At 46.8% G+C, this 20,979-nt stretch overlaps 1 protein-coding gene across 1 annotated transcript in view; it reads left to right on the forward strand.

Moving 5' to 3' along the window:
• HDLBP (high density lipoprotein binding protein) overlaps positions 1–20,979 on the forward strand; it is a 93,661-nt gene that overhangs the window by 23,050 nt on the left and 49,632 nt on the right. Inside the window, exons 2-5 of the mRNA XM_075340857.1 lie at positions 5,701–5,767; positions 10,097–10,197; positions 11,869–12,023; positions 12,779–12,994. Of these exons, the coding sequence (XP_075196972.1) occupies positions 10,122–10,197; positions 11,869–12,023; positions 12,779–12,994 (447 nt within the window). The 5' untranslated portion in view covers positions 5,701–5,767; positions 10,097–10,121. The remainder of the gene's footprint in view (positions 1–5,700; positions 5,768–10,096; positions 10,198–11,868; positions 12,024–12,778; positions 12,995–20,979) is intronic.

Consider the following 20,979-nt stretch of genomic DNA (forward strand, 5'->3'; position numbering starts at 1 on the left):
TAACCGCTCATTTCCTTTTGGTTAATCACTGTCTAAAGGCGGATAGCGATAAGTCAGAAGTGATTGTACGCAGGGCTCTCGTGATGTCACAACTTCCCATGAGCATCGGCCCTACTGGAACAACATTGGCACAGGAGGAGAGTATGATTTTGGTTTTTTTTGTTTTTTTTATGGGAGAAACATGTGGCATGAGAAGGAGTTGTCCTAGTAGTGGACAACCCCTGTAAGACTGTTTTATTTTTAAATCGTGATTTCTAGATTCTGTCATTTTATCAGAGGCGATCAAGTCTGACTACAGTGCCCATTTAATGAGGTGGGACATCCTCTGCATCACCTGCCCATTATTGCTCCGAAGTATAGACCGTTTACTTGATGTGTATGTATGAAGTGGATAGACAGATGTAGTGTCAAGTATTAGGGGCAATTGCCTTGTGCACTGTTTGCATGGTATATACACCGCTTGCAATAAACGGTGAGTATCCGCTACTTTTACAGGAAAGATGCTGGTCAAAACAATAATCAAACTGATTGTGGAGTGGCTGAATTTTGAGCTTTAATAGCAATATCGCTTAATTAAAAATCTTCTGTTAAATTACTGTAGGATTTATTGCCCCATTCAACAAGACTGCCGCCCTTGATAAGCTGTGCTCGATGTGCTGAATTCATTACAGGAGACCCTGCTTTACCCTACTAAACTTTTCTCTTCTGCAGAGCTACCAGTTCTCCGATTGCTGAGCTCTGTCTAATCTGATGCCTAGACACTACATAGGCAGAAACCTACCAGTCAGTGGTGCGGGCGGCGTTAAATGGAGGACTATATGGCAGCTGGTTTACTAGTCCTCTAGTGATGATCCCCTGCTGATAAAACAATGATTTTATACAAACTAAGATAAGAAGCCCAGTAAGTGACATTTTTCTAAAATCAAGGTCTCTACATCAGTCATCCATAACTTTTCTTAGCATCAGACAGGTGGCTGCAAGCCACATTCGGAGCCCACTCGGTAGTAAGATTCAGTTCCCCCATCCTTCCCTAGTAGTTGTTGTACCTCGAGCTCCACACAATATGACAGCCAAAGCTTCCTCCCACACTAAGATCTTGTTGCTTTCCTTTTATATGCTGCCATTTGGTATTCTCTCACCACGCACTTCCACTACACTATGATATCCAGCTTCAAGCAACCCTTTTATCGGGACTACCATGCCATCTCCAGTTTACCGTATTTATCTCTCCACACTCATGGCCATTGTATGTGCATCCAGATCTGGATTTCTGTACAAGGCTACTCAGGTCACCATCTGGAGACTACATCTTCATAGTTGTTTTCTAGCTCTTTTGTTATTCACCAAGCTGAAAGACAGCCTCGAGCCACACAACATGGGCCTGCGAGACACATGTGGCTCTCAAGCTATGGGTTGGGGACCCCTGCTCTACGTTATGATGCTCTGTTTATGTAGCAAAAACCTGGTAATAGATTCCCTTTTAAAGGGACTGTCCATATCGAATGACCTTTTGAAACCACATGGAGACGCTCGATGCATCATGGTGGGGCAAAATGCCAATTGCACCTTCTTACCTGCTTGTTTTAATTCTATCTCTGCCCTTTTCTGGCTCTAGAATGCCTGAGCTGTCAATCAAAGAGGAAGGGGTGTGGAGATGAAGGGAAAACAAATAGGTGGGAAGGTGCTCTTGAATGTTTGGCTGCCATGATGCACTGAGCGCCTGTACTTGGTTTAAACCGTCATTCTGTGCTGCTAAGAGTCCCTTTTAAGGAGAACCTGTCATTAGGATTTAAGTTGTTATAGTAAAGGTAGTAACCGGTCACCCCTGTTATACTGATTTAATGGATACCTGTCATGAAAAAAAATCTGTAGCCTGGTTCTTGATTAATTTTACCTCAGAAGTCTTGGTGCAATAGCTTCTTCGAGGTGGGACTGTGGGAAGGGTCTTCTGCTCCGTCGTGGCTCTCCACATGCTAGCTCAGCCCTTGCTGTGGGCTACAGCACATTCATCTCTTTGGCGTTCTCCAACAATATGGCGCCAGAGTTGGCGCATCCTCAGATTAACCTCTGGCAGTCTTCAGCAAAATAGTGCCAGATGCATGAAAAAGCTAAGACTTCTGAGGTAAATAAGCAAGAACCAGGCTACGGATTTTTTTCACTACAAGTAGCCAGTATAACAGGGCCATTATGGCCACACTTTTACGTTTTAAAAGGTTAAATTTTTCTAACAGGTTCTCCATACCACCACCAGACGTGTTACTGGTGGGGGTACATTTCTGGAGTCCATTTCTGGCATAATTATTGCCACTTTAGTGATGTAAATAATCATGACTTAAAAGTAACCTGTCACCACTTTTTTGGCGTATAAGCTGCGGTCACCACCACTGGGCTCTTATATACAACATTCTAGCATGCTGTATATAAGAGCCCAGGCCGCTGTGAGAACATAAAAAACACTTTATAATACTTACCTAACGGTCGCGCGGTTGGCCATATGAGCGTCTCCGGTGCCGCCGCCTTCTCTTTAGGCCATCTTCGTTCTCCTTTCTGAAGCCTGTGTGCATGACGCATGACGCGTCTCTGTCATACACACTCGTTGGTCCTGCGCAGGCGCACTACAATACGTTGATCTACCCTGCTCAGGACCTGAATGCCGGCGAGTGTGTATGACGTTGGGCGCGTCATGCACCACGGCTTCAGAAGATAGAGGACTAAGGTGGCCGAAAGAGGCGGTGCCGGACAACGGAGACGCCCATATGGCCAACCGCACGACCGCTAGGTAAGTATTATAAAGTGTTTATGTTCTCACAGTGGCCTGGGCTCTTGTATACAGCATGCTAGAATGCTGGTATATAAGAGCCTGGTGGTGGTGGCCGCAGCTTATAGGGCAAAAAGTGGTGACCGGTTCCCTTTAAGCTATGTGCGCACACTGCAGTTTTGTTTTTCCAGCGAAAAACGCACCCGCTGGCAGATAAAAATGCAGAAAAACATTGCGTTTTTGGTGCGTTTTTTTTTTTTTTAACATTGTCAATGGCAAAACGCAGAAAAGTGACATGCTGCTGCTTTTTTCTGCAACCACAACTGCAGGCAAATAAGAAGCAACGTGCGCACAGCCTTTCGGATTTCTCATAGACTTTTCTGGGGAAGGTCATACATGCAGTTTACAACCACAAACTGCACCGAAAATTGCACCAAACAAGCAGTGTGCGCACAAGGCCTTAGGTGGGCTTTATTGCCCCTCCTGCTTTTCTAAATGTTAGTGGGTCTAGTTGGATGTGCAGTAAACTTGCTCAAAGCTGTAAAATGTTTCCATAGCTTTGTGGTGGTAACATTTTTTCGCAACATCCTCAAGGAGAGTTGTCCAGAATTCTGGTGTAAATACTTGGAGGGATAAGACCCTTTAGTGGTTGGTGGCTTCAAGTTTTTATTTATTTTATTTATTTTTTTACGGAGGTTAATGGCAGACTATTGGACAGTAGCAGGACCACAAATGTCTGATTCTAGAGACATCTTGTTTGTATCACTCAAGCAGACTTGCTGTTGAAGGCTCAAGGAAGGCTGCATGGCCGCCGGAGATGGAGCAGATACTGTAAGGTTTGATAGCTTTTCTTGGAGTCCTGTCGGAAGAACAACTCAAGGACTTTCATCCATCTGTCCAGTGATTGCCGTGAATACTGCTATCCTTCTGTGACTGGCTCCGTTTATCAGTATTTCCCGTGAGATGGTGAATTGCTGCGTCCTCCATGTAGTCCGTGGCTGTAGCTCTGCAGTGATGTCTCTCGTCGTCTGCAGCTCCCTTGGTTGTCAGCGATACTGTCATGGTGGTAGAACGAGTTGTGACTTACATGAGCGGTTAGAGCCTGCTATTTTTCCCATGGGTCGGCCACCCTTCACATGAGACTGAATCACATCTGTACCGGCCCCGCCAGGGTTTCACAGCACACAGTAGGCTGCCATGCTCGTCTTACAGAAAAATGTGAAGAGACTGCAGTCCGTATTGTGTAGCATGAAGTCCTATGAAGTTTCTCCCTTTTGTGTGCTGCAGCCATTGCTGCCAGTATAAGGGTGTGGAGAGAATTACTGCAGACTCCAGCTGCGTGGCCACATCTGTTACAACTCACGGAAACTCCTGCTGCTTTCAGAAATGGCGGAGTTCACATTCAACAGAATTAAGAGGATGTGAAAACTGGCAACGGATGATTAGTAGAGAGCAGAAAGGACAAACCTCAGCTATACGGAACCCAAACACTTTATGACCTGTACAATACATAGGGAAATGCAGGCACCATGATCGGATAAAATGCAGTAGTTGGACTCTCGTGATTCCTCAGCTGCAGCAAACCTATTTTAAATTGTAATGGGCGAGACAAAAATGGAGGAACAAGTGTTGGTAGGAACGTTTATTCCCTACTGTCTGCCTGCCTAAGGCTGAAGACACATTAGTGCATGGCATCCGATGCGAGAGCTTTGGATGTGATATGCTAATGACCCTCGGCTCCTGCTGTGCTGCGAGCTGAGTGTTAAACTGTGATCTGATCGTGCGATTGGATCACAGCTGTGGAGGAGATGGAGAGTGTGATCTCTCAATCTCCTCCATTGTCAGCTGAGGTGACATCGAAGCGCAGTGCAATATACACATGAGTGCAGTCCGATATTTCTCTTGCACCCATAGACTTGTATGGGTGTGAGTGATCCGAGACTCGCAGACAATCGATTCTTTCGCATTGCACTCATGCGAGTCATGCGTCAGTGTAACTCTTCCCTAACTGGATCGCTATCGCTCAATGAAGATGGATAATAAAGTGCTCACTCATTGGGTGCAATCATGAAGCAGAAAAGATGAAACACAAAACAAAAATCTAGTACATTTGTCGACTTGTTGAAACAGGCCATTGACTGACAGCTGTGTGGCTTGTATATAGCCGGCCGGTCCTTGTGGCGGTGTTCAGATTTGGGGGTACAGAATCCCTGGTCTCTTGTTCGGTGCTGGTCCCAGCACTACCAGGTGATCAGTGTTCTCTAAACCGATGGATGAGGAATGACGTCTTCTGTAGCCCACCAGTGGTGAGAACTGATCAGACACCGTGCTGAGGATTGTTGCTTTTGCACCAGTTTTTCAATTGGAGTGTCGGTAGCTGCTGGCCGATGCAGGAAATCTGGCACTAATGACTCCCCTACATTGAAGTCTTTGCCGTGTTTTTGTGCCGTAGACCAGGGATCTGTTGCTTCAGGAAATACTGGGACTGTTTGCAACCTGTGATCATACGGATTGCCATAGCAGTACGGTTTCCATGAGAGCATGTGTTAACGTCCTGTCTTTTTACGTTCCCCGTAGTTGTTGGACCTGTTTTTTCATTGCTGAATGTTAAGGATTTTTTTCTTGTGCAATATTCGAGGAGAAGCGACATAAAGATCTTTGGGTATTTTCGCTATTTAGGTCACGATGTGCAGCGTATGCTTTAGATGTGACACCATTTCGGTGACTTAGTACCGCTTCACTCGCTGGTGCAGAACTCGCGTATGTTGGTGCCTTGTATTTGTTTTTGGGGTGTTTGTTTTGTCATTTTGATACTGCGTATATTATACAGCGCATCGAAATAAAGTGATCGGTCTCAGTGTCTTTGTATCTTCTATGATCCCTCGCTGGCGTTCCTAGGGCTTGTCTGCAGCGGGGCTGACGCCATGTTTTCTTTCTTGCAGAAGCTGGCAGGCTGATAAAAGCGTTCAGCTCACCGGACGGACTTTCTGGCTTTTGACCCTTTAGCTGGTAAGTAGAAAACAGCAAATGCTGAGAAATCTGAGCGGGTGGCTCTGACTTCTGAATGTTTTGGTGTTTTATGTTATTATCCATGCATTTTACCTTTGTGCTGCTGGGAAAAGTGTACTACATGGGCGGCCATACTTCTAAATAGGCTGACCTTGCAGGAGCAGAGGCCTCTGGCTATTCGTGGCTATCCTAAGCACAGTAGTTCCCATATGATGTCCATATAAACTTTTATAGGGCTTTAAAAGCTGCAAGTGACAGAGCAGGACCCTTCTTTGACTTGGTCCCCAGGTGACAGAGACTGTGGCTGAGTTTTTCCAGCACTAGTGATTGTATTTAAAGGGGGTTGTCCACTACCATTTACATTGATGGGCTATTGCTTAGGATAGATCATCAATGTCTGATCAGCCAGGGTCCGACACACTGCACCACCGCCAATCAGTTGTCTTCGGTCTTGGCGGCGGCAGTAGGCAGCCAAAAATGCTCAGCTCTGGCGCTGCTCCGTCTTCTGATAGTGGCCACGGCCAGGTACTGCACATCCATCTCCAGTTGATATGAATGGAAGGAGGATGTACAGTACCCAGCTGCGGCCACTATCAGAAGACGGAGCAGCGCCAGAGCTGAGCATTTTTGGCTGCCGCCGCCAAGACCGAAGACAACTGATTGGCGGTGGTGCAGTGTGTCGGACCCTGGCCGATCAGACATTGATGACCTATCCTAAGGAATAGGCCATCAATGTAAAAATAGTAGACAACCCCTTTTTAAGGGCTTGCTCACATGATCATATAACTCGGACGAGTGTCTTATCAGATAGTCCTTAAACCAATCTTCTACTATGGGGCAGTGCCGAACAGCACACTCCAGCATATTTTACTTGCCCTGATTAAAACAGTGATTTTATTAAAATACCAGCAGGCAAGCCAGTAAGTGACACATCACTGGAATCTGGGTCTCTACCATTTAATCTGAGTAAGGGGTAAACACCTGCTAACAGATTCCCTTTAAAGGGCTTTACCACTTTATCTCTGAAAAAGGGGATGTGATCTTTTGACACTTACTAATATAGAAGTATTACAGCTTTGTTTCCTATACTCCGAATGTCGGCTGATAGAGGAGCATGTAACCAGACCGGTCCATCAGCCTCTTCCAATTAAATAACCCCATTCCCATGCGAGGTGTTTCGGCTTGTGGACCGGTCTGGCCACTGGCTCCTCTACAAATAGCCATTTTGTGATCACTGCAGTCAATTAAAAGGGCTGCATTATTACGTGTAAGAGGAAAACCTATAATTACTATATCAATAAGTGGCAAACAATCATGTTCCTACAAACATTTGGTAAATATATAAATGAGAGAACAGAGGGAGTGGTAGTCAAAGGTCATACACAAGACCAGCTATTCATGAATAACGTCAATCACTACTTTTTTGCAAAAATATAACAAATATTTATTAAATTGAATAAATAGCAAAAAAGTGACATAAAGAAGTAAACAAATACATTACACAAAGATCAGGCTCAAAAGGAGATGTCACTGAAGTACAATAAACCAGGGGTCCACTACCCATCAGGGGAGCAGTGTCACAAAATAGTAAAGGGGGGCATGGTCTGATAGACTCCGGACAGTAGATTAAATATAACTCCAATGTCCCAAAACGTGCACACATATTCCAGTAAGCACTCAAGGAGACAAAATCCATAAGGAGTCTAGTGACCGGAGAATCAGACCATGAACCATATGTTAATCATATCGCAAACAGGTAACAATCATTATATACACAAAGTAAAATTAGTCCCTGTACTGCACTCACCCATGATGATGGAAGTGGAACCCGAGCAAAACGTGCCCCGACGTGCACATTTCAATGTCTTCTTCTCTAATATAAACATTTGGTAAAGTGAAGGTCTGATGATCAAGCCCTTTAACTGCACTCCTCTGCATTTTGGTCCCCTCTTCTGCAGTTTAAGGTATGTATACAGATTGCACTGTATAGATGTGTATTGTTTCCCTAGGAAGTAGTAATCAACAATCCGCAGGTACATCAATGGTGATGCCTCTGCTCGGTGGAAGCAAGCTTACTTATTTTAGCAGATTTTAATAGTCATTAGGTTGTACAATCCATGTAACCGCTGATGAATGCGCAGAGAACGTGGAAACGGCTGGTGATGTTCTTCATGGACTTGTCCTTATTCCAGAAATAGCTACAAAGAAAGGTGTAGATGTAAATGAGTAGCCAACTCGTCGTTCACCTATTATTGGAGGGATATGGGTGTAGTCTTCTCTGTACTCGCCATAAACAATTAAGATGTGCAATATCAAGCTTATCTAATATACGGCAGCAACCTCTAGATTGGACCTATGTGCTCCAAACTCCTCACTGTAAGGATTACCATCACATAGCCATGCAAGAAAATTGACTAGTTGCTTGGTGCTTAACCCCTTCAGCCCCGGGGCACTTTCCGTTTTTGTGTTTTTGTTTTTTGCTCCTTTTCTTCCGAGAGCCGTAACTTTTTTATTTTTCCGTCAATCTTGCCATATGAGGGCTTGTTTTTTGCGGGACAAGTTGTACTTTTAAATGAAACCATAAGTTTTACCATATGGTGTACTGGAAAACAGTAAATAAATTCCAAATGCGGAAAAATTGCAAAAAAAGTGTGATGGCACAATAGTTCTTGGGATGTTTTATTCACGGTGTTCACTATATGGTAAAACTGATGTGTGGATGTGATGGCTGAGGTCGGTGCGAGTTTGTAGACATCAAACATGTATAGGTTTACTTGTATCTAAGGGGTTAAAAAAAATTCACAAGTTTGTCCAATAAAAGTGGTGCACGTTTTGAGCCATTTTCCGAAACACGTAGCGTTCTTATTTTTTGGGATCTATGGCTCAGTGATGGCTTATTTTTTGCGTCTTGAGCTGACATTTCTAATGGTACCATTTTTGCACAGATGCTACGTTTTGATCGCCTGTTATTGCATTTTGCGTAAAACTTGCGGCGACCAAAAAACGTAATTTTGGCGTTTGGAATTTTTGTGCCACTACACCGTTTACCAATCAGATTAATTGATTTTATATTTTGATAGATCGGGCATTTCTGAACGCGGCGATACCAAATATGTGTATATTTATTTATTTTTTAACCCTTTAATTTTCAATGGGGGGAAAAGGGGGTGATTTGAACTTAAAGGGGGCTATAGCGATCAGCAATCCGATCGCTCTTATCGATCTGCTGATCACAGCTATACAGCTGTAAACAGCAGATACAGCTCTGCTCTCGGCCGAGGGAAAACGAAAGTGAAACTTCGTAGCTGCAGGCGTCATCACATGACCCTGTGCTACGATGGCAACCACCGATTGTCACGTGATCATGCACGTGACTTCCGGTGGGGGCGGCGGTATGTAAAAAACATGGTCACGCGCATTTAGATCTTGCTGCCAGACTTTGGCAGCAAGAGTTAAGGGGTTAATGGCCGCGGGTGGAAGCGATTCCACCCGCGGCTAGCAGGCACACATGTCAGCTGTTGAAAACAGCTGATGTGTGCTGACCGCCGCCTGCCCGCGGCAGGGGGCGGGGCTTAACGGGACACGCTCCATGACTGATATATCCGTCCATGGTCGTGAAGGGGTTAAAAAGCTCACTATTCTGAAATGTGCACACAGCGTCTTATTTTTTCAGGCTGATTCTGTCTGTAACGGTGCCCAATAAATGTAAAAGAAATAGACATATGCCCTGCAATGTCAAATGGACATCACCTCTTAGATTAAGTTCCCGTGACGAGTTTTTAGTGCGTCTTGCAATTTCAGCAAATTGATGGCATTTATAAAAATCTCATGTCCACAACATGTCAATGTCTCTTGTTAGGTATGCTGAGTATTCTGTACGGATTTTTTCCATTGAATTGTATTAGATACAGAAAATCCATCTGTTTAAAAAAAAAAAAACAACTAAAAAAAAGTACAATTTTACATTGCAGAAAGCCACTAAAAGTTTTGATAGAACCAAATACCAGGAAGTATTAAAAACAAAACATCCATATTTAAAACCTGACACCAAAATGTAAAAAACAAAGTGAGGATGCAGGAAGAAAAACCTAAAAAAAAACACTAATAAAAAAAAAAGCACGCAACCATATTTAGCTGATGGGTGCAGAAAATCAGCAAATACTCATCATGGGAAAATACCATTAAACAGTTGGGCTGCTATCCTGTCTGTCTCTTCATAGTTACATAGGTTAATAATAATAATAATAATAATAATATCCATCTAGTTCAGCCTTCCTACACCAATTATACATTTTTGTTAAACGAGAAGACATTATTATCTTATTGCAGTGGTTACACGGATTTGCGTGGGACAATGAGCTCGGTGGCGGTTCTTACCCAGGAAAGCTTTGATGAACATCGTAGTGGGCTGACCCAACCATCGGTCAGAGGTTAGTGAAGTCTGTTGCGTTTTCTTACAAAAAGTTAGAAACAGTTTTATATAAGTATATCGTGTGACAAAATAACACAATACAGATCTTGGACCTGATGAGGCTGGTGCACTTACATACTTGCAGTGGTTGAAAAAGACCTAGGTCCATCGAGTTCAACCTTCCTCCACCAGTTCTACATTTTGTCCCTAAATCATTTATAACCAACAATGTTGTGTGCACTGAGGAAATCATCCAGCCCTTTTTTATAAGCTGTTATAGTATCTGCCATTACTACCTCTTGTGGTAGGGCATTCCACAGTCTGACTGCTCTAACTGTAAAGAACCCTTTCCTATTTAGCTGTTGGAATCGCTTTTCTTCCACTCGCAGTGAGTGCCCCCTGGTCCTTAGTACTGTCTTTGGAAGGAATAAGTCATGTGCCAGTCCTTTATATTGACCACACATGTATTTATACATATAATGAGATCTCCTCTGAGACGTCTTTTTTTTTTTTTTCTCTAAGCTAAGCAAATCTAACTTTTCCAACCTCTCATCATACGGGAGGCTTCCATCCCTTGTAGTAGTCTAGTTAGCTGCCTTTGAACTGACTTTTTTTTAAAATCTGGAGCCCAAAACTGGATCCCATATTCCAGATGTGGCCTTACAAGTGATTTATAGTGGGGTAATAATACGTTGGGATCCCGGGATCTAATTTCTCTTTTTATACACCGTAGAATCTTGTTTGCTTTAGCAGCTGCTGCCTGACATTGAGTGCTGCTGCTCAGCTTATTTGTAATGAGAATACCCAAGTCCTTCTCCTGTTCTGTAGTCCCAAGTTTACTTCCATTTAATGTATACGCAGTTATAGGATTATTACGTCCTAGTTGCATTACTTTACATTTATCAACATTAAATCTCATTTGCCAAGTGTCTGTCCATTCCGACATCAAGATTGTTTTGTAATATTGCGCCGTCAAGGTTTGTTTTTAATATCCTACATAGTTTGGTGTCGTCAGCAAAGACTGACACTTTACTCTCAATCCCATCCACTTGTTATGGAAATCTATGTAAGAATGGCTAAAGATTTTTAAGTTTTTCTACCTAATATTAAAATGAGCATTTTGAGTCAAGCTCTTCTTAGCCTCATAACACTTTTGAGTATTAGCCATTCTGGCGTTCAGTTTGTATTAGGAAATCTGTCCATTTTTAAGTGTAACAAACTGTTTATTTTAATTATGGAACACATATTGCAAAGTTATAAATCTTTGCAATATACTCCATTACCTAATTTTGCTTCCATGTCTTTCAAACACTGAGGAAAGTGCTTTCTTCACTGCCTAGCTCATGCTTTTACATTCTGCTTTGCACTGCTGCCTCAGCAAGGATCTGCATTGCAACCCTATTTACAAACGTTCTCCTTTTGTGAGCCTCTCCACTCTCCTCCCCTATGTTCACAGTGATATTTGTAAATACTGTTTGCATTGAACTGCTGCTTTGGCGATGATCTATACTGAGATTCTAAAACCGCATGAACTACCAGTTAAAACAGCACTTTTAAGATTGTAGTTAAGAAAAAAGGAAGGAAGATAAGTAAATGGAATATATTACAAAAATTCATAACTGCAAAGGTTGTTCATTAAAAAATATATACTGTATAGTTACTCTTTAACCATTTTTGACTTTCTGCACAGTGGCAGCCATTGGATCTGAGGAGGAAAGTGATCCCCCCACTTACAAAGATGCATTCCCACCCCTCCCGGAAAAGGCGGTTAGCAACGAAACCCCTTCTGAGCCTGCAGGTGCATGGAGCAAAATTCGGCCTATCAAGTCTTCCGTTATCACTCAGGTTGGTTGACTCCTTTTGTAGATATTGGAATTGTTGGTATAAACATTTTAGATCCTCCTTCATGTATCTAGGCCGACATAATAATCTTAAAGGGAACCTGTCACCAGATTTGGTGACTACAAACTGCGGCCACCACCAGGCTCTTATATACCAGCATTCTAGCATGCTGTATATAAGAGCGCAGGCCGCTGTGAGAACATAAAAAACACTTTATAATACTTACCTAAACCGTCGGTACGGTGCAGATGGGTTAGATGGGTGTCTCTCTTCTCCGAGTGCGGCACCTTCTCTTTCGACCATCTTTGTCCTCCTTCTGAAGCCAGGGTGCATGACGCGTCCTGCGTCATACACACGCGCCGGCATGGAGGTCCTGCTCAGGCGCACTACAATGCATAGATCTGCCCTATTCAGGGCAGATCAAAGTGTGCCTACGCAGGACCTTAATTCCTGCGCGCGTGTATGACGCAGGACGCGTCATGCACCCTGGCTTCAGAAGACTGAGGACAAAGATGGTCGAAAGAGGAAGCGCCGCACCCGGAGAAGAGCCGCCCATCTACACCATACCGACCATTTAGGTAAGTATTATAAAGTGATTTTTACATTCTACACAGCGGCCTGGTCTCTTTTATATAGCATGTTAGATTATGTATACAAGAGCCCACTGGTGGTGGCCGCAGCTTGTAGTCACCAAATCTGGTGACAGGTTCCCTTTAAAAGAATTCTTGTGCTCCAGTAACTGATGTTTTTTCATCTAGGTGTTCCATGTCCCTCTGGAAGAGCGTAGATACAAGGACATGGCTCAGTTTGGGGAGGGTGAGCAGGCCAAGATTTGCTTAGACATCATGCAGAAGACTGGTGCTCAACTGGAGCTTTCCCTGGCCAAAGATCAAGGCTTGTCTATCATGGTTTCTGGAAAGCTTGATTCTGTAATGAAAGCGAGAAAGGAGATAGTGACACGACTGCAGACCCAGGTAAGATGAATCTCAAGTGATACAGGTTCAATTGTACTCCTCCGAGGGGAGTGGATGTGCAGCCCCTAAGGGGGAAAACTGTGCAGGGGAGTAAGAAGTATTTCTGGACCTGATGCAATTGAAACCCTCTTAAGATTAATTTGCCAGACCTACAGGGATACTGTAATGTTGTGCAGATTTTTCAGCCAGTACCTAATGTCAAGGGAGCCGATTCCCACGTGTTGCGTAGTGAAGGATGGGAGCTCTTGTTATGAAGATGCTAGTCCGCCAGGTCGCATGCAGCTCGTATCTGCTGCTTGTTTTTACTTGTGGTTGGAAATTCCAATAACCCAAGTCATATTCTGTGTATTATTTTAAGGCTAGTTTTAGTGTGTACACCTATGTACTGTGCGGGGTCATATTGTGTTATTTTTAAAGAGGACCAACCAACAGGACTTTCCTCTATAAACTAAAGCCAGTGCTATACTGGCGCTATCATGCTGATTCTATATATACCTTTAGTAGTGAGATTGGATGTATAGTTTCTGAAATATAGGCAAGTAAAGTTTGTCAAATGCACTGTTATTTGATGATGAGTGCTGCAGAATATCTAATAGGTGGGTCCAGTTTTGCAAGTTATTCCCGCCCATGTCTGCTGCCTGTCCTTTCTCCCCCCAACCCCCCCCCCCATGTCTGTTATTACAGGGGGAGGAAGGAAAGAAGAAGGATCGGCAAGCAGAAGGGGCGGGAATAACTAACAAAACCTGACCCATCTATTAAATATTCTGTAGCTGCTATCAATCATATAACCGTATATTTCACAAACTTTACTTACCTGTATTTCAGAAAGTATACATCCGATCTCACCGCTAAAAGTATGTTTAGAAGCCGCATAATAGCGTCAGTATAGCACTGGCTTTAGTTTATATAGGAAAATCCTGGTGGTTGGTCCTCTTTAAGGAGTTGACATTGGATGCAGTAAGACTTGTGTATTCAGCTCACACAAAAATCAGCACAGTTCAGTATCAATTGGGGAATATTCGCCAACAGGGGGATAGTGGACAATTTAGTAGAGTATTTTAGATTAAAATTAGATTTTAAATGGATCATATGCCGCTCTGATTCTGGAGAATGTTTGCCTACATGAAATAGCTGGGTACAACCAAGCAGATCATAACCTATTCTTTCACACTATATATTAAAACGTCATGTGTTTGCTTCACATTGCAGAAGACTCAGCTCTGCTAGAATAAAGTTCTGAATTCACCATGTATATACAACATAAGACTGTCTTTTTAATACCATGTCAGGCCTCCTAAGACGGGATTTATATTAGTATTTGCATTTGGGGATTCAATATTTCTTTGTCGCTCCTAATTGGGAGACCCAGACAATTGGGTGTATAGCTACTGCCTCCGGAGGCCGCACAAAGTACTACACTTAAAAGTGTAAGGCCCCTCCCCTTCTGGCTATACACCCCCCGTGGGATCACGGGTTCCTCAGTTTTTTGCTTTGTGCGAAGGAGGTCAGACACGCACGCATAGCTCCACTGTTTAGTCAGCAGCAGCTGCTGACTATGTCGGATGGAAGAAAAGAGGGCCCATACAGGGCCCCCAGCATGCTCCCTTCTCACCCCACTTTCTGTCGGCGGTGTTTGTTAAGGTTGAGGTACCCATTGCGGGTACGGAGGCTGGAGCCCACATGCTGATTCCTTCCCCATCCCCATTAGGGTTCCGGGTGAAGTGGGACTTTACCGGTCTCCAGGCACTGAGACCGTGCTCCATCCGCAGCCCCTGGAGAAGCCGCTGGATATGGAGCTGAGTATCGTCAGGGACAGACCCTGCTCCGTCAAGGTACTCTGTGTCCCCGTGCATACCGCGCGCACACCGCAGCATGGCTGGGTGTGTTAGTGCGCCGGGGACATCAGCGCTGCTGCGCTTGTGCCATTTCCTCACTACAGCTTGGCTGAGTGGGTAGACTTAGGGCGAACGGTCGCGCCGGCCGCTGGGGTCAGTCACACTGCGACGCGGCTGGGACTTGTGGTGCGCCGGGGACTTCCGCGCTGGCCGTGCATATATCACGGCCGCGCTTATTACTACAGTCCCCGGCTTTTGCGGCCTAGTTCGTCTCGTTCCCGCCTCCGCACCTGCCAGTCAGGAGGAGGGCGGGACGCCGTAAAGAGCATCAGCGCTGAGGGCTGGAGTCTGTTTTACATACTCCAGCCCTCACACCAGGCACAGTAGGACGCAGTTTCCCGCACTTTGTTTGTGGCACGCCCACGGTCCGCCCCTCTTCACAGGACGCCGGCAGCCATTCCTGTCTGCACGCTGAGCTGGAGAGGGGAGCCTGGGAGACCCAGACACGGGATTCTACGACCTCATACCCGCTTTTCAGCGGGCGGTAAGCAGCCCTCAAGGGCTCACCCCCACTTGTGCCGTTGTGTACTTGGTATTTTGTGTTTGCAAATACTTTTCACTGTACGGTCGCTGGTGATTCTTGGCTATATACCCTCCTAGATTGCAAGGAGGCAACAGCATGTCGTCCGTTAAACGCAAGGGTGCCAAGGCACAGACTTTATATGCTGCCTGTACCGCATGTGGGGCTACTCTACCGGCAGGTTCCACTGACCCCCATTGTGTGCAGTGCTCGGCCCCTGCAGCACTTGCTCAGCCGGGGCCTCTGCTAGACGTGACCCAGGGTGTACCACCTGTGAATGCTGTCCAGGTGACAGGAACGGAGTTTGCAGCTTTTGCTGACAGATTGTCTATGACAATGTCTAAGGGGCACTTTGCACACTGCGACATCGCAGGTGCGATGTCGGTGGGGTCAAATTGAAAATGACGCACTTCCGGCATCGCATGCGACATCGCAGTGTGTAAAGGCTGGATGATACGATTAACGAGCGCAAAAGCGTCGTAATCGTATCATCGGTGCAGCGTCGGCGTAATCCATGATTACGCTGACGCGACGGTCCGATGTTGTTCCTCGCTCCTGCGGCAGCACACATCGCTGTGTGTGAAGTCGCAGGAGCGAGGAACGTCTCCTACCGGCCTCACTGCGGCTTCCGTAGGATATGCGGAAGGAAGGAGGTGGGCAGGATGTTTACATCCTGCTCATCTCCGCCCCTCCGCTCTGATTGGCCGCCTGCCGTGTGACGTCGCAGTGACGCCGCACGACCCGCCCCCTTAACAAGGAGGCGGGTCGCCGGCCACAGGGACGTCGCACGGCAGGTGAGTGTGTGTGTGAAGCTGGCGTAGCGATAACTTTCGCTACGCCAGCTATCACCACATATCGCTGCTGCGACGGGGGCGGGCACTATCGCACTCGGCATCGCAGCATCGGCCTGCGATGTCGTAGTGTGCAAAGCCCGCCTAAGATTCTTGAAACATTGCAGTCTAGACCAGTAACTCAGACCACGGACACTGTTGAATCATTGCTCCCTGGTCCCCCTCAACTGGAACACTTCCGGGCTCCGGGGGTGTCACATGCACCCCAGGGTGACGGCTCTGACTCGGACGACAGTCCCAGACAGCCTAAGCGGGCTCGCTATGAGGGGCCCTCAACTTCGTCTCACTGGTCAGGATCCCAGCGGGATGAATCTATGGGTGATGAGGCGGATGTAACTGATCAGGATTCTGATCCTGGGACCGCTCTCAATCTGGATACACCGGATGGTGACGCCATAGTGAATGATCTTATAGCGTCCATCAATAAGATGTTAGATATTTCTCCGCCAGCTCCTCCTGAGGAGGAGTCAGCTTCACAGCATGAGAAATTCCATTTCAGATATCCCAAGCGTAAATTAAGCTCTTTTCTGGACCACTCTGACTTTAGAGACGCAATCCAGAAACACCACGCTTATCCCGATAAGCAGTTTTCCAAACGGCTTAAAGATACACGCTATCCTTTTCCCCCTGACGTGGTCAAGGGCTGGACCCAGTGTCCCAAGGTGGACCCTCCAATCTCCAGGCTTGCAGCTAGATCCTTAGTTGCAGTGGAAGATGGAGCGGCACTTAAAGATGCCACTGACAGACAGATGGAGCTCTGGTTGAAATCCATCTATGACGCTATTGGAGCGTCGTTGGCGCCAGCATTCGCAGCCGTATGGGCACTCCAAGCTATTTCAGCTGGGCTTACACAAGTCGACACTGTCACACGTACATCTGCTCCGCAGGTGGCACCATTGACCTCTCAGATGTCTGCATTCGCGTCTTACGCGATTAATGCTGTCCTAGACTCTACGAGCCGTACGGCGGTGGCGTCAGCCAACTCCGTAGTTTTACGCAGAGCCTTGTGGTTGAGGGAATGGAAGGCAGATTCTGCTTCCAAGAAGTGCTTAACCAGTTTGCCTTTTTCTCGTGACCGATTGTTTGGTGAGCGTTTGGATGAAATCATTAAACACTCCAAGGGTAAGGATTCATCCTTACCTCAACACAGACAAAACAAACCCCAACAAAGGAGGGGTCAGTCTGGTTTTCGGTCCTTTCGAGGCTCAGGCAGGTCCCAATTCTCCTCGTCTAAGAGGACTCAAAAGGATCAGAGAGGCTCAGATTCTTGGCGGACTCAATCACGCCCAAAAAAAGACAGCAGGAAGAACCGTCACCAAGACGGCTTCCTCATGACTCTCAGTCTCCTCTTTCCGCTTCCTCGGTCGGTGGCAGGCTCTCCCGCTTTGGCGACATTTGGCTGTCACAGGTCAAAGACCGTTGGGTGAGAGACATTCTGTCTCACGGGTACAGGATAGAGTTCAGCTCTCGTCCTCCAACTCGTTTCTTCAGAACTTCTCCACCGCCCGACCGGGCCGATGCTCTGCTGCAGGCGGTGGCCGCTCTAAAGGCGGAAGGAGTGGTGACTTCCGTTCCTCTTCAGGAACAAGGTCACGGTTTTTACTCCAATTTGTTTGTGGTGCCAAAGAAGGACGGGTCGTTTCGTTTCGTCCCGTCCTGGATCTAAAGTTGCTCAACAAACACGTAAAAACCAGGAGGTTCCGGATGGAATCTCTCCGCTCCGTCATCGCCTCAATGTCTCAAGGAGATTTCCTAGCATCAATAGACATCAAGGATGCTTATCTCCACGTGCCGATTGCGCCAGAGCATCAGCGTTTTCTACGCTTCGTTATAGGAAGCGAACACCTGCAGTTCGTAGCGCTACCTTTCGGGCTGGCGACAGCCCCTCGGGTCTTCACCAAGGTCATGTCTGCAGTAGTAGCAGTCCTGCACTCGCAGGGTCACTCTGTGATTCCGTATTTGGACGATCTACTTATCAAGGCACCCTCTCAAGAGGCATGCCAACACAGTTTGAACGTGGCACTGAAGACTCTCCAGAGTTTCGGGTGGATTGTCAACTTTGCAAAGTCAAATCTAACCCCGACCCAATCACTAACATATCTTGGCATGGAGTTTCATACTCTCTCAGCGATAGTGAAACTTCCACTGGACAAGCAGTGCTCGCTGCAGACAGGGGTGCAATCTCTCCTTCAGGGCCAGTCGCACACCTTGAGGCGCCTCATGCATTTCCTAGGGAAAATGGTGGCAGCAATGGAAGCAGTCCCTTTCGCGCAGTTTCATCTGCGCCCTCTACAATGGGACATTCTCCGCCAATGGGACGGGAAGTCGACGTCCCTCGACAGGGATGTTTCCCTCTCTCAGACAGCCAAGGATTCTCTCCGGTGGTGGCTTCTTCCCACCTCTTTGTCAAAAGGAAGGTCGTTCCTACCCCCATCCTGGGCGGTAGTCACGACAGATGCGAGCCTATCAGGGTGGGGAGCAGTGTTTCTTCACCACAGGGCTCAGGGTACATGGACTCGGAAAGAGTCCACCCTTCAGATCAATGTTCTGGAAATCAGAGCAGTCTATCTTGCCCTGCAAGCCTTCCAACAGTGGCTGGAAGGCAAGCAGATCCGAATTCAGTCGGACAATTCCACGGCGGTGGCGTACATCAACCACCAAGGGGGAACACGCAGTCGGCAAGCCTTCCAGGAAGTAAGGCGGATTCTGTCGTGGGTGGAAGACACAGCATCCACCATATCCGCAGTTCACATCCCAGGCGTGGAAAACTGGGAAGCAGATTTTCTCAGTCGCCAGGGCATGGACGCAGGGGAATGGTCCCTTCACCCGGACGTGTTTCAGGAGATCTGTCGCCGCTGGGGGATGCCGGACGTCGACCTGATGGCGTCACGACACAACAACAAGGTCCCGGTTTTCATGGCACGATCTCACGATCACCGAGCTTGGGCGGCAGACGCCTTAGTTCAAGATTGGTCACAGTTCCGGCTACCTTATGTGTTCTCACCTCTGGCACTGTTGCCCAGAGTGCTCCGAAAGATCAGGTCCGACTGCCGCCGCGCCATTCTCGTCGCTCCAGACTGGCCAAGGAGGTCGTGGTACCCGGATCTGTGGCACCTCACGGTAGGCCAACCGTGGGCGCTACCAGACCGTCCAGACTTGCTGTCTCAAGGGCCATTTTTCCATCTGAATTCTGCGGCCCTGAACCTGACTGTGTGGCCATTGAGTCCTGGATCCTAGGGGCCTCAGATTTATCTCATGAGGTGGTTGCCACCATGAGACAGGCTAGGAAACCATCCTCCGCCAAGATCTACCACAGGACGTGGAAGATATTCCTATCTTGGTGCTCTGCCCAGGGAGTTTCTCCCTGGCCATTTGCATTGCCTATTTTTCTTTCCTTCCTGCAGTCTGGGTTGGAAAAAGGTTTGTCGCTTAGCTCCCTTAAAGGTCAAGTCTCCGCGCTATCCGTATTTTTTTCAGAAACGCCTAGCGCGACTTCCTAAGGTACGCACGTTCCTGCAAGGAGTCTGTCATATCGTCCCTCCTTACAAGCGGCCGTTGGAGCCCTGGGATCTGAACAAGGTTCTAATTGCTCTCCAGAAGCCGCCTTTCGAACCTATGAAGGAGATTTCCTTTTCTCGGCTTTCACAGAAAGTGGCTTTTCTAGTGGCGGTCACGTCTCTTTGGAGAGTGTCCGAGCTGGCGGCGTTATCTTGCAAATCTCCCTTCACCAGGACAAGGTAGTTCTGCGTCCAATTCCAGAGTTTCTTCCCAAGGTGGTATCTTCCTTTCATCTCAATCAGGATATCACTTTACCGTCTTTGTGTCCGCATCCAGTTCACCAATTCGAAAAGGGTTTGTATTTGTTGGACCTGGTGAGAGCACTCAGGATCTACATTTCCCGCACGGCGCCCCTGCGCCGCTCGGATGCACTCTTTATCCTGGTCGCTGGTCAGCGTAAAGGGTCGCAAGCTTCCAAATCCACCCTTGCGCGGTGGATCAAGGAACCAATTCTTCACACCTACCGTTCTGCTGGGCTTCCGATTCCATCTGGACTGAAGGCCCATTCTACCAGAGCCGTGGGTGCGTCCTGGGCATTACGGCATCAGGCTACGGCTCAGCAGGTGTGCCAGGCGGCTACCTGGTCGAGTCTGCACACTTTTACCAAACATTATCAGGTGCATACCTTCGCTTCGGCGGATGCCGGCCTAGGTAGACAAGTCCTTCAGGCGGCGGTGGCCCACCTGTAGGAAAGGTCTGCTTGACAGCCCTATCACGAGGTATTCTTTTACCCGCCCAGGGACTGCTTTTGGACGTCCCAATTGTCTGGGTCTCCCAATTAGGAGCGACAAAGAAGAAGGGAATTTTGTTTACTTACCGTAAATTCCTTTTCTTCTAGCTCCAATTGGGAGACCCAGCACCCGCCCTGTTTTTTCTTAGGGATTTTGTTTTTCGGGTGCACATGTTGTTCATGTTAATAAGTTCAGTTCTCCGATGTTGTTTATCGGATTGAATTTGTTTTTGAAACAGTTATTGGCTTTCCTCCTTCTTGCTTTTGCACTAAAACTGAGGAACCCGTGATCCCACGGGGGGGTGTATAGCCAGAAGGGGAGGGGCCTTACACTTTTAAGTGTAGTACTTTGTGCGGCCTCCGGAGGCAGTAGCTATACACCCAATTGTCTGGGTCTCCCAATTGGAGCTAGAAGAAAAGGAATTTACGGT

The sequence above is a fragment of the Anomaloglossus baeobatrachus genome, chromosome 3 (assembly GCF_048569485.1).
Source record: "Anomaloglossus baeobatrachus isolate aAnoBae1 chromosome 3, aAnoBae1.hap1, whole genome shotgun sequence".
Lineage (NCBI taxonomy): Eukaryota > Metazoa > Chordata > Amphibia > Anura > Aromobatidae > Anomaloglossus > Anomaloglossus baeobatrachus.